Source organism: Sapajus apella, unplaced genomic scaffold, assembly GCF_009761245.1.
Source record: "Sapajus apella isolate SASKATOON/1434 unplaced genomic scaffold, GSC_monkey_1.0 scaffold44, whole genome shotgun sequence".
Taxonomy (NCBI): Eukaryota; Metazoa; Chordata; class Mammalia; order Primates; family Cebidae; genus Sapajus; species Sapajus apella.
The window spans coordinates 5921107-5934037 of record NW_022436984.1 but is presented as its reverse complement, the minus strand read 5'-3'; the positions used below and the strand labels follow the sequence as shown (position 1 = coordinate 5934037).

Sequence of the window (12931 nt, the reverse complement as noted above, 5' to 3'; positions counted from 1 at the left end):
CCAAAGTACATATTCATAGCCCAAAAAGAGATTCTACTAAATTAAATTTTTATAATGAACTCAGATGCATTCATAAGATGACTATCTTCTAGGGCTATTGAGATCCCAATTCTGTATCATGTTTATTATCTCTCAAAGAATACTTGAGAGTAGGAATGCTGCATGTACCAAAGTTAGCCAGGAATTAGAAACTGGTTTGAATCATTTACAATTTCTATCACTGGGAAATTGCACATTTTATCCAAAAAAAATCATTTCTTGAGGACTATGAAGGCACCATGACTTCTCAGAGCAGGCAGCTCTGGGCTTGAAGTTTGATCAAGAAGCTCTTGGCCAGGCGTGGTGGCTGACGCTTGTAATCCAAGCACTTTGGAGGCCAAGGCGGGCAGATCACCTGAGGTCGGGAGTTCAAGACCAGCCTGACCAACATAGTGAAACCCCGTCTTTTTAAAAAAAAAAAAAAAAAAAAAAAGAAGCAGCTCTTACATCAGGAAAGAAAAAAACACCCAGTCTAAACCTCACTGAAGATGCAGTAGAGTATGAAGATATTCCTCTTATTTATGACCACTACACAGATTTCTGAAATCAAAGTCATTATCTATCTATATAGACAGATATAGATATATTTTTTTTTAACAATTTTTTTTTTAAGATGGGGTTTCACCATGATGGCCAGGCTGGTCTTAAACTCCTGACCTCAGGTGATCCACCCACCTCGGCCTCCCAAAGTGCTAGGATTACAGGCATGAGCCACCGCGCCCAGCCGGTCTTTATCTATATTACTGAGGGACTGACTCTAAAAACTAAGTGAAAAAAAAAAGTCACCCGGGCGCAGTGGCTCACGCCTGTAATCTCAGCACTTTGGGAGGCTGAGGCAGGCAGATCACAAGGTCAGGAGTTCAAGACCAGCCTGACCAACATGGTGAAACCCCATCTCTACTACAAATACAAAAAAATTAGCTAGGTGTGGTGACGTGCGCCTATAATCCCAGCTACTCAGGAGGCTGAGACAGGAGAATCGCTTGAACCTGGGAGGCGGAGTTGAGATCGCACCACTGCACCCCAACCTGGGTGACAGAGCAAGATTCCATCTAAAAAAAAAGAAAAAAAAGTCAGTATCTATAAAGGGAAAAGAAAAAAAGATACGAAGAAATGTAAAACTGGAGTGTTTGCCTAAAAGCACTGAGTAGGGCTGGGCACAGTGGCTCACACATGTAATCCCAACACTTTGGGAGGCCGAGGTGGGCAGATCATGAGGTCAGGAGTTCGAGACCAGCCTGACCAACATGGTGAAACCCCATCTCTACTAAAAATACCAAAAAAAATTAGCCAGGTGTAGTGGCATGCACCTGTAATCCCAGTTATTAAGGGGGCTGAGGCAGAATTGCGCCACTGCACTCCAACCTGGGCAACAATGAGCAAGACACCGTCTCAAAATAAATAAATAAATAAATAAATAAATAAAATATAAACATGGAGGTTTTTTTCTTTTTCACTGCAACACAGATCTGGAATTCACTTTAGAAACTGAAGAGATATGAGTTCCTCCTACACATATACTGCCATATCCATTGATTAATACTCAAACACATATACTTTCACTTACTTATGTATGTATACTACACAATCTGTATACACACAGAACTAGTAATACAACTTCATTCTGACATTTAGCCACACCAGTACACTAAAAGATATTTATCCAAATATAGACTACTGTATATTTGTTGCAAATATTTATATTTCCATCTACATTTGAATGTTATCTGCCTATCTTCTGTGTGTAAACATTTAGTGAACATTTTTTAAAGTGATCGTGAGGATGGTGGCAATACCAAGCAGCCAAGAGACTCAAGAGAATTAGCATTCTACTTTACATTTGTCATGCACTGTTAAGCACTTTTTTTTTGTTTATTTTATTTTATTTTATTTTTTTGAGACAGAGTCTCGCTCTGGAGTACAGTGGTGTGATTTCGGCTCACTACAACCTCCAACCTCCCTGGTTCAAGCAATTAAGCAATTCCCTGACCCAGCTTCCTGAGTAGCTGGGATTATAGGTGTGTGCCACCACACCTGGCTAATTTTTTTTTTTTGCATTTTTAGTAGAGACAGGGTTTCACCATGTTGGTCAGGCTGGACTGGAACTCCTGACCTCATGATCTGCCCGCCTCAGCCCCCCCAAAGTGCTGGGATTACAGGCGTGAATGAGCCACTGTGCCCGACCTGTTAGGCGCTTTTAACGTGTTTGACCACTTAATCTTCCCCACCATCCTATTAAACATTAATCTTAATTTACAGATGAGGAAGCTGAGGTTCAGGAGGTTTAAGTAGTGAGTGCATATATGAGCTAAAATTCAAAATTCAGGACTACATAACATAAAGTGCATGCTCTCTCCACATAATCTCAAAAAAGCTTATAAAAAAGACAAACAGTATAAAATGTACTATACTAGGGAGGGGCATTATTTCAGGAAGTAAGAGAAACCATCACCCCCAGTAATTAAGAGAACATCTTAACACTATCCTTACTCTTACAAAAAAGCGAAAACTAGATGGGTTCTGCAGGATGGTGGAAAGTGGTAAATCAGAAAAAAATGTTAGGAAGTTCAAAGTTCAGTTTAAGTTCAAACACTGAACATAAAAAAGCTTTAAGTAAAAAAGAAAAAAAGGAAGGTCGTGTTGTTTTTCTTTTGGTTTGTTTGGTTTTTTTTGTTTTTGTTTTGTTTTGGTTTGGTTTGTTTTTTTTTGAGACAGAGTATTGCTCTGTCGCCCAGGCTGGAGTGTAGTGGCACAATCACAGCTCACTGTAGCCTCAAGCTCCGGGGTTGAAGCAGGTGTGCGCCACCATGCCCAGCAAATTTTTAGGTTTTTTCTAGAGATGAGGTCTCACTGTGTTGCCTAGGCTGGTCTCCAACTACTGGGCTCAAGCAATCCTCCTGCCTCAGCCTCCCAAGGTGCTGGGACCCCAGGCATGAGCCAAGCACCGGGCCAAAAGCAGGGTTACAGGGAATTAAAGTAGGTAAGACAAACATTTTGGGGGCATTTGTCTGGTAAGTACACGGTTATAAACATTTTACATGCATTAACAAGCCTCACAATTAGTACAATTATCATCTCTATTTTGCAAATAAGGAAACTGGAACAGAAATATTAAATAATTTAGTCAAGGTTATACAGGTTTTTAAAACTTAAAATAAATCTGTGTAACAAGAATTTTTAAAAAAATTTTTTAAGACACTGGGATCTTAACCCAAGATCTTAACCCGTTTGTGTTGAGAACCAAGCTCCTTCCTATTATGCTAAAGTACATTCTAAAAAAGGAGATACTACACAACTACTAAAATGGCCAAAATATAAAACCCCCAAATGCTGGCAAGGAAGTGGAACATTCATTGCTAACAGGAATACAAAATTGTACATAGCCACTAAGAGTGTGTCGGTTTCTTACAAAAGTAAACATTCTTCCACATCTGATCCAGCAATTGAGCTCCTTAGTATTTACCCAAATGATTCGAAAATTTACGTCTACACAAAAACCTGCACACAAATGTTTACAGCAGGTTTATTCACAATTGCCAAAACATGGAAGCCAGCAAGATGTCCTTCAGTATGTGAATAGATAATCTGTGCTACATCCAGACAATGGAATATTATTTAGCACCAAAAAGGAATGAGCTATCAAGCCATGAAAAGACACAGAACTGTAAATGCATATAAATAAAGAAGTCAATCTGAAAAGTCTACAAACTGTATAAATACAACTATGACATTCTGAATAAGACAAAACTATGAAGACAGTAAAAAGATCAGTGGTTGTCCGCAGGGAGAGGGGAGGGAGCAATTGGAAAAAGGAAGAGAAGGATGAACAGTCAGAGCAGGGGATTTTTAGGGTAGTGAAACTATTCTTTATGATAGCGCAATGGTAGGTACACGTCACTATACATTATCCAAACCCACAGACTGTACGACACCAAGTTTGCATTAAACCTTAATGTAAACTATGGACTTTGGGTGACGATGACTGTTAGTGCTAAGTTCATGGACGGTACCACTCTGGTGCAGAATACTGATGGGTGGGAGGCTGTGTGAGCATGGAGACAGCAGGTATATGGGAACTATCTGTACTTTCTGCTCAGTTTGTTGTGAACCTAAAACTGCTCTAAAAAAGAAAAGTATATATATATTTTTTAAAAGTCAAAGAATGTGTTTATTTAGCAATTAGTATATAAGGAAGTACTAATACACTCATTGTTATATATGCATCAAATCAAAAATATTCAAGTTTGTACATATTACGGCTGGGCGTGGCAGCTCACATCTGTAATCCCAACACTTTGGGAGGCCAAGGTGGGCGAATCACTTGAGATCAGGAGTCAGAGACCAGCCTGGCCAACATGGTGAAACTCTGCACTACTAAAAAAAAAATAAGGCCAGGTGCAGTGGCTCAGGCCTGTAATCCCAGCACTTTGGGAGGCCGAAGCAGGGGGACCGCTTGAGCCCTGGAGCTCTAGACCAGCCTGAGCAACATGGTGAAACCCTGTCTCTACTAAAAACACAAAAACTAGCCAGGTGTGGTGGCTGGCGGGCGCCTGTAATCCCAGCTACTCAGGAGGCTAGGGCACGAGAATCGCTTGAACCCAGGAGGCGGAGGTGTGGAGGCTGCAATGAGCCAAGATCATACCACTGCACTCCAGCGTGGGTGACAGAATGAGACTCCATCTTAAATAAATAAATAAATAAATAAATAAAATTAGCTAGGTGTGATGGTGTGCACCTGTAATCCCAACTATTAGGGAGGGTGAGACAGGAGAATTTCTTGAATCCAGGAAGCAGAGGTTACAGTTAGCTGAGATCGCATCACTGCACTCCAGCCTGGGCCACAGAGACTCTGTGAAAAAAAAAATACACACACACACACACGAACACAAACACACTGTATACTAGGCATCCTGGGGAGGGGATATATAAACAAATAAACTACCTCCCTACAAGGAGCTTAAAATATTATGAGGCAGACCTCATATATTTACAAAAAGCTAAATAAAATGGAGGTTAAATAGTTCAAGACGGATGAAAAAATACCACAAAAGACTAAGCTGCCAAACTAAAATGGACACTAATTGGACACTATGTGCTTACAGCTTCAGTCATTTCTGGCTAAAGGGATCATGAAGTTAAGATATGCTCTAGGTCTTGAAAAATGACTAAGATTTAGCTAAATGACTGGAGTGAATTGGTGCATTCCAAGAAAGAACAAAACTACTGTAGTTAGCAAAGAGAATTAAATGGATCATTTCCCGAAACCTATAAATAAGGAGACAAGACTAGAAAGATTAGTTAAGGCCAGATCATGCAGCTCAGCGACTCAGAAATTTTCACTCTTAAATACTGACAGGGAGCAAATATTTGCCTAACCTGTGTATATACTGATAGCTCTTAATCCAGTGAAAGTGTATTTATAAGCATTTTATATCAGATATAGATAATATAAAGACATATACTATTGTCATAGTTAAAAATTCACTGTCTTTGCCACCCAATACATATACATACAAGTCCTGTTCCCATCCTCCAGCTTCCAATCTTTGTTACAGGCAACCCGTAACACTATAAACTGAACCCCAGGCATCCATAAGACATACTACTCTATCACTTGGTTAAACTCTATATGGTTATTCCCATGCTTTATCCCCTCAGACACAGATGTCTTTCCTCTGTGGTAGAAAAGAAAGTGGCCCATTGCCCATAAATAGGAAAGAGGGATTATGTTAGGACCATGATCACTACTGGCATCTTCTCTCTACTCTATTTATAGGACTGTCATCCTCTATTAATCATTAAAAGCAAACTTACTAAATACCTGCAGATTCCAAGTAATGGATAAATGCAGCATTCCCTCCTCAATCACCTGAACTGGGGCAAACAGGACCCTATACAACCTCTGATCATTATTATTAATAATAAACTTCAAGCTGGGCACAATGGCTCACACCTGTAATCCCAACACTTTGGGAGACCAAGGCAGGCAGATCACCTGAGGTCAGGAGTTCGAGACCAGCCTGACCAAACGGAGAAACCCCATCTCTACCAAAAACACAGAATTTGCCAGATGTGGTGGTGCATGCCTGTAATCCCAGCTATTCAGGAGGCTGAGGCTGGAGAATCGTTTCAACCCGGGAGGCGGAGGTTGCAGTGAGCCGAGTTCGTGCCATTACATTCCAGCCTGAGCAACAAGATTAGAAACTCCATTTCAAAATAATAATAATAAAGTGGAAACTCCATCTCAAAATAATAATAATAATAAACGTCAGTCCAGGTTAGACAGCTCATACCTATAATCTCAGCACTTTGGGAGGCTGCGAGAGGATCACTTGAGGCCAGGAGTTCAAGACTAGCCTGGGCAACACAACAAAACCTCATCTCTACAAACACAAATAAATTTTTAAAATAATAAGTTTCAGTTCTCATATATGAAAATGTTTCAGAATGCATACATTGTTACTTTCAAATTTTTTCTGTAATCCTTCATTCTATTCATTATAAACCCTTCTATATACACTTTTTTTGAGACGGAATTTCGCTGTCTTGTCCAGGCTGGAGTGCAGTGGCTCAATCACGACTCACCACAACCTCCACCTCCCGGGTTCAAGCAATTCTTCTGCCTCAGCCTCCCGAGTAGCTGGGACTACATGTGTGCACCACCACACCTAGCTGATTTTTTTATTTTTAGCAGAGACAGTGTTTCACCAAATTGGTCAGGCTGGTCTCGAACTCCTGACCTCATGATCCGCTCCCCTCGGCATCCCAAAGTGCTGGGATTACAGATATGAGCCACCATGCCTGGTCTCTCTTCTACACTCTCTTCTACATAGTTTAATTCACATACTCAATCTTCATGCATGGGGACCTGCAATTGTATCCAATCCCAAACTCTTCTAATTAACAAATGCCCCAACAAAACCTGTTATCCCAAATCAGTGCTACGTTTTACTTATGTACCTACACCTTCACATTATGCACGTAAAACCCTCTTTAGTAATCTACCACTTAAACGAGTATTGTCTTCCCTTCCACGTACAGGCACCTAAATATATAACCAATTTCCCCAACCAATAAACCCTGACACACATTATTCTTCTCAAACATGATCTCCAGACATAAAATGCACTCCATGAAACGCCTCTTTCTATCCAAAACACTTCAATACTTTTGTTAATGATTTTCTTTAGAAATCCTACTACCTATGATACCACTTACCCCAAGTTAAAAATCACAAAAATACTCCATCTTCAAGATAGAAACATATACTAAAATGTACAGACATGTATGAAAAGGATAAAATCAAATTAAAGATAACATTTATGAGGAGGGAGGGTTGGAGAAATGCAATCCAGGAGAGATTCAGCTGAGATGCTAATCCTATTTGTAATATTTTATTTCTTAAGCTGACTTGGGGATGCATGGTGTTTACTGTAATTACTCTTCATATCTTTTCATAATTGAAATATTTTTAAATGACTTTTAAAAAAACAGCCAATTACTAATGAGCAGCTCCCTCTTATACACAGTGACAAGCCATTATGTTCAAGTTGCAGTAACCTTCACTAGTACATCTGGGCCACCCCTGTCATTTACCTAAACCAAGAAAAGAAAAAATTACAAACCTACCTCCCAAAACTTTCTCTTAGATATATTCCAGATTTACATTCTAGAACTATACATAATCCAATTCTTTCACAGCTCTCACATCAACAATAATTAAGATGTCTAATTTCACGTTTGCCTCCCTAAATTGCCATTTACTCTTACAAATCCCTTATTACTCACATAGTAAACTTTTCCTTGTTTGTCTACGTTCAAATACAAGTGAATTGGCTGACCACATAACTACTTCCACTTGGCTAAACACAGACAGTTGCATACATTATATCTCCACGCAGGAATCCAACTCAATCATATACTAACTTTTCAATCTTAACCTATAACATCCAAATTAAGCCACTCATCATTTAACCACAAATGTCACCTCAGCCAAATGTAACTCAGCCAGAGCTATTCCAAAACCACTCCAGTCCGTCCACTAAGCATACACCTCTTGCATCTAAAAGTGCCATCCCTGGACCAATGTTTACGCTACCCAGAAGTGCTCTCCTCCAATGGTGAGACTCAAGAGACACCTTCAAATCCCAATTTTCGGCTCGCTGTGGGAAAACAAATAGAGACCGCCTGAAGTTACAAACCCAAAGGAATCTATTTCATACACCGCAGGTCCTGACTTTCTCTTCACTGAAGCATAGAAGTTGGAAGCCCCGGGCAAGGGAACCAGGTCTAGTTGTCTGAGGTGTCTGTAGAGTCCCACAGTCGTTGACCTAGCAGTTCAGGCAGCTGGCCCGCCTACTTCCCTCCCCACCCCCAACCCGGCCTACCCCACCCCCACTCTATCCCCACCCCCACCCAGGGCGCACAGCCCGCGGTCTGTACCCGCACCTGCAGGAGCTGAGAACAGCAGACTGCCGGCTCTTCTCCCACAAGGGAGGGCTTGGGTGCCGACTCGGACGCTCCCCGCCTCTCGCCTCCGGCCACCAGCCTCACCGGCCGGGGTCAACCCTTCCAGCCTTCTGCTCTCATCTACCGGCCGCAGGACCGATAGCCTCTCCAGGGCCTACCCGGGCCTGGCTTCCTCCGGTGCCAAGCTCCGAGCCTCCTCACCTCTCGCAGAAGACCAAGCCAGACCGGACGCTCCAGGCCCAAAAGGCAACTCCCCTTCCACCACTCCCTGACTCGCCGCCTTTTCCTCCCAGCTGCAGCCGCTGAAAAAGCCAAGGCCTAAGGTTCCCACTCCATCAGCTTCCGGGCCTCCCTTCACGACCGGGCCCGAGCCCCCAGCCCTGCCCTCCCGCCACCTCGCTTCCCCCAAGTCGCGAGGCCGGGCCCCGGGGCTGGGCGGCTTCCTTCCACGGCTTCGCGCCGGCCCGGCCCCCGCCCGGCGTGCGAACACTCACCACTGAGCGCCGAGGCCTGCAGTGTGGCCCCCGAGGTGCCGTCGATGACTTTGATGGTCCCGCGGCTAGTGACGGCCAGGATGGCGTTGAGCGCCGGGTGGTAGGACAGGCTGTGCAGCCCGTCGGCGTCGCAGTGCATGCAGCCGTCCCGCAGCACAAGCCACTCCGAGACCCCGGCCGCCCCCGTCCCCGCCGCCGAGGAGCAGCCGGGGCCCGAGGCCGCCGCAGCCGCCATCTTCCGGCCTGCGCTCAGCACAATCACACTGGGAAGCGGCTCAGTGACAGTCCCGGGAGGTGCAGCACCACCGCCAGTCACCATCCGGGGCCAGAGGGCAAGCGGAGCGCGTTAGCCGGAAGTGAAGTCAGGCGCCCGCACGCACGCGGAACGTCGCCCGCCCGGCCGGAGGGGCCAAACTCAGAGGGAGGCTGACGAGAGACAGGGAGAAGCAGGGAGGGAGGCGGGGCTCGGGGCGCGGGCTGGAGGCCGGCGGGTGGAGCATGCGCGGGAGGGCTCGCGCGTGCCACGCGCCGCGAGTTTGGCCAGCTCCGCGTCCGCAACGTCCCAGTTTCTTCCTGCTAGCCTGGGGAGTGGCGGCTCCTGGAGTCCGCCCCGCTCCTCGCGGGGGCAGGGGGAGGGGTTGGCCTCGGTGTATTCCGCTAGGTGGGGACCCCCGCCCTTGCGACCTGTCTGGCACGCCCGGAGGCCCTTTGCAGCGGTTCCAGCTGCGCCCTGACCGTTCCCGGTGCGCGCGGATGCAGCTGTTCGGCCGTGGCCGGAAGCGGACCTCTGGGCCTGGGCCACGGCTCTAGTGTAAGAATAAAGACTCTGAAAAGCCTCCCGTTTGGATTGGAAGGAACCAAACGACCTTCCCAAACCTGAGCCTTTTACCACGCCAGCCCTCCCCATCCCCAAGGCTTTCTGTTGAACAAAAGTGCTAGATACCAGGTGCTGGAAGCGCATAGTTAAGCTTAGTTTCTCTGTCTACATTCCGAACAACTCGAGTCATGGGACTTGTTAATAGGGGTGTGGATGTGTTGGAGGGCCGGAAAGGACTCGTCAATTTACTAATCACCCCACTTTGGAGATTTCTTTTTTTTTTTTTACTTTTTATTTTGAAATAATTAGATTCATAGTTGAAAATATATACTACCTCTGTGGTCTTCCTCTCCAAAAGCCATAATCCCTATCTAGCTATGAGAAAAACACTGAATAAAACCCAAACTGTAGGACATTATTTTGATACCTAAACACTACTCGAAGATAATACAGAGAGATCCAATTTACTCTTTACCCAATTTCTCCCAATGGTTGCATATTACATAATTTTAGTACAATTCCAAAAGGTGGGATTTGACAGTTGTATGATGTGTGTATAGTTCAATGTCATTTTATCACGTAGATCTACACGCTGTAATCAAGATGCAGAGCTGTATGTTTTATATGTTTTGTGATCATTACATTATTTTGGAAAGGCCTAGTTTTCCTTAAAAAACCTAATCAAAGAGGTGTTGTAAAGATTAAGAATATGTAAAATGTGTAGAAGAACGTCTGGCAAGTATGTACTAGGTGCTCAATAAAAATTATAAAAGTTAATTGCCATCTCAAATTCATGAGGTCTTCTTTCAGTAAATCTTCATGGATTACCTCAACTACATCTTAAATCATTAGCCATCAGGCTGTATCTGAAACACTTAGAGATTTGCATGGATTCCTCTCTTCTTCAGGTCCCCAAGATATGCTGAAGTTCCTGGGCCTGCCAGAAAGTGACATCCCTTACTCACCTGTAAGTCTGGGAACCCTCAGGCCAGTTTTTCTGAGGAAGACTTTATTAGTTCTGTAAAATCAGTGATACCTTCTTAAAACCATCTGGCTATATCTGAAAATATGACATTCCAGTCAAAACCCGGGTAATATAACCAGTGCCTCCAATTATGTCTTGTTACAAGGAGAACACACTTTTATAGAAATTATAAAATAACTATATTGCCATAAAAATAAGAATACTTTCCCAGCATTTTGGGAGGTGGAGGTGGGTGGATTACCATGTCAAGAGATCAAGACCATCCTGGCTAACATGGTGAAACCCCGTCTCTACTAAAAATACAAAAATTAGCCCGGCGTGGTGGTTGTGCACCTGTAGTCCCAGCTACCGAGGAGGCTGAGGCAGGAGAATTACTTGAGCAAAAGAGGTAGAGATTGCAGTGAGCTGAGATCGGGCCAGTGCACTCCAGCCTGGCAACAGAGGGAGACTCTCAAAAAAATAAGAATATTCATAGTTTCCAAATTGTGGAGGGACCAGGGAAGAAAAAGTAAATGTTTCCATTTTTGTTCACAAAAGTATGCTTTATCAAATTGCTGTAACATATAGACAGCTTAAGAAAAAAAGGTTTCCTTAAATCTGAGGAAAAACATTTAAAAAACTGACGATGATTCAAACAAAAATTCCTTTAAAATTATTCTCATTGGTTCATTTAGTCCCAGTAATTAATTATTGTTCTGCTTGATTGATCTTCCTTAGCAATTTCATGAATCCATCAGTTTCATCAGAGGTCTCAAAATTCTTATCCAGCCCAACGGTATGACCTTAAAGTTATCAGAAACTTGTATTTCAGGGTACTTGTTAGAGTGCCTGTTTTATTATCTTGGAGAACAATTTTGTACTATAGCTGACTGCAAATGCTTTTAGAAAACAAAGTAAAATAATGACTATCTATGGGTGACAAACACTCAAAAGGCCATAATTTAAAACCTAGGCCTGGCATTACATCATGACTGTAATGCCAGCACTTTGGGAGGCTGAGGTGGGTGGATAGCTTGAGCCCAGGAGACCAGCATAGGCAACAAGACAAGACTCTGTCTCTCCAAAAATATAAAACTTACCCAGGCGTGGTGGCACACATCTGTAGTTACAGCTACTTGGGAGGCTGAGGTGGGAGGATCACCTGAGACGGAGAAGGTTGATGCTGCAGTAAGCCAGGATCCAACCACTGCATTTCAGCCTGGGCAACAGAATAAAACCCTGTCTGAAAAGAATCTGGAGATTTTATTATAATAGTGATGCAATTGCCAAAGAAATTTGGTTTTTCATGTGGCATACAATATTTTAACATAATAACCAAAATTATAACTGATAACAGATTTCTAGGAATTTCATACAATTTTTGAAAGATTAATAAAAATACACAAATAAATATAACTTAAAGAAGATTATCATTACTTATTTGACACTGCTTCCCATATAATTTAACATATCAAATTAGGCTAATTTGGCTGGGCACAGTTGCTCATGCCTGTAATCCCAGCTCTTTGGGAAGCCAACATGGGAAGATTACTTGAGGCCACGAGTTCAAGACTAGCCTGGCCAACAAGTGAAACTTCGTCTCTTTGAAAATATAAAAATTAGCTGGGCATGGTGGTATGTGCCTCTAATCCCAGTTACTCAGAAAGCTGAGACACAAGACTTACCTGAACCCAGGAGACGGAGGTTGCAGTGAGCTGAGATCACACCACTGCACTCCAGCCTGGGTGACAGAGTAAGACTCAATCTAAAAAAAAAACAAAACTAATTTTTTTTTGTTTTTTTTGTTTTTTTTTTTTTTTGAGACGGAGTTTCGCTCTTGTTACCCAGGCTGGAGTACAATGGCGCGATCTCGGCTCACCACAACCTCCGCCTCCCGGGTTCAGGCAATTCTCCTGCCCCAGCCTCCTGAGTCGCTGGGATTACAGGCACGTGCCACCATGCCCAGCTAATTTTTTTGTATTTTTAGTAGAGATGGGGTTTCACCATGTTGACCAGGATGGTCTCGATCTCTTGACCTCGTGATCCACCCGCCTCGGCCTCCCACAGTGCTGCGATTACAGGCTTGAGCCACCACGCCCGGCCGGCAACAAAACTAATTTTTAATAAAACCTTATAAATAAATCTATC

General features: G+C 43.4%; 1 protein-coding gene across 12 annotated transcripts in view; it reads right to left on the bottom strand.

The window, feature by feature from the left end:
- BIRC6 (baculoviral IAP repeat containing 6) overlaps positions 1-9816 on the bottom strand; it is a 258154-nt gene extending 248338 nt beyond the window's left edge. For 9 of the 12 annotated variants that reach the window (XR_004257190.1, XM_032239247.1, XM_032239252.1 and 6 more), the window contains exon 1: positions 9003-9816. Coding sequence is in view for 11 of the 12 variants with exons in the window: in XM_032239247.1 (XP_032095138.1) it covers positions 9003-9321 (319 nt within the window). In the remaining variant the exon portion in view is untranslated. The remainder of the gene's footprint in view (positions 1-9002) is intronic. The other 3 variants (XM_032239251.1, XM_032239253.1, XM_032239254.1) reach the window with 1 other exon arrangement.
- Between the last annotated feature and the right edge of the window lie 3115 nt (positions 9817-12931).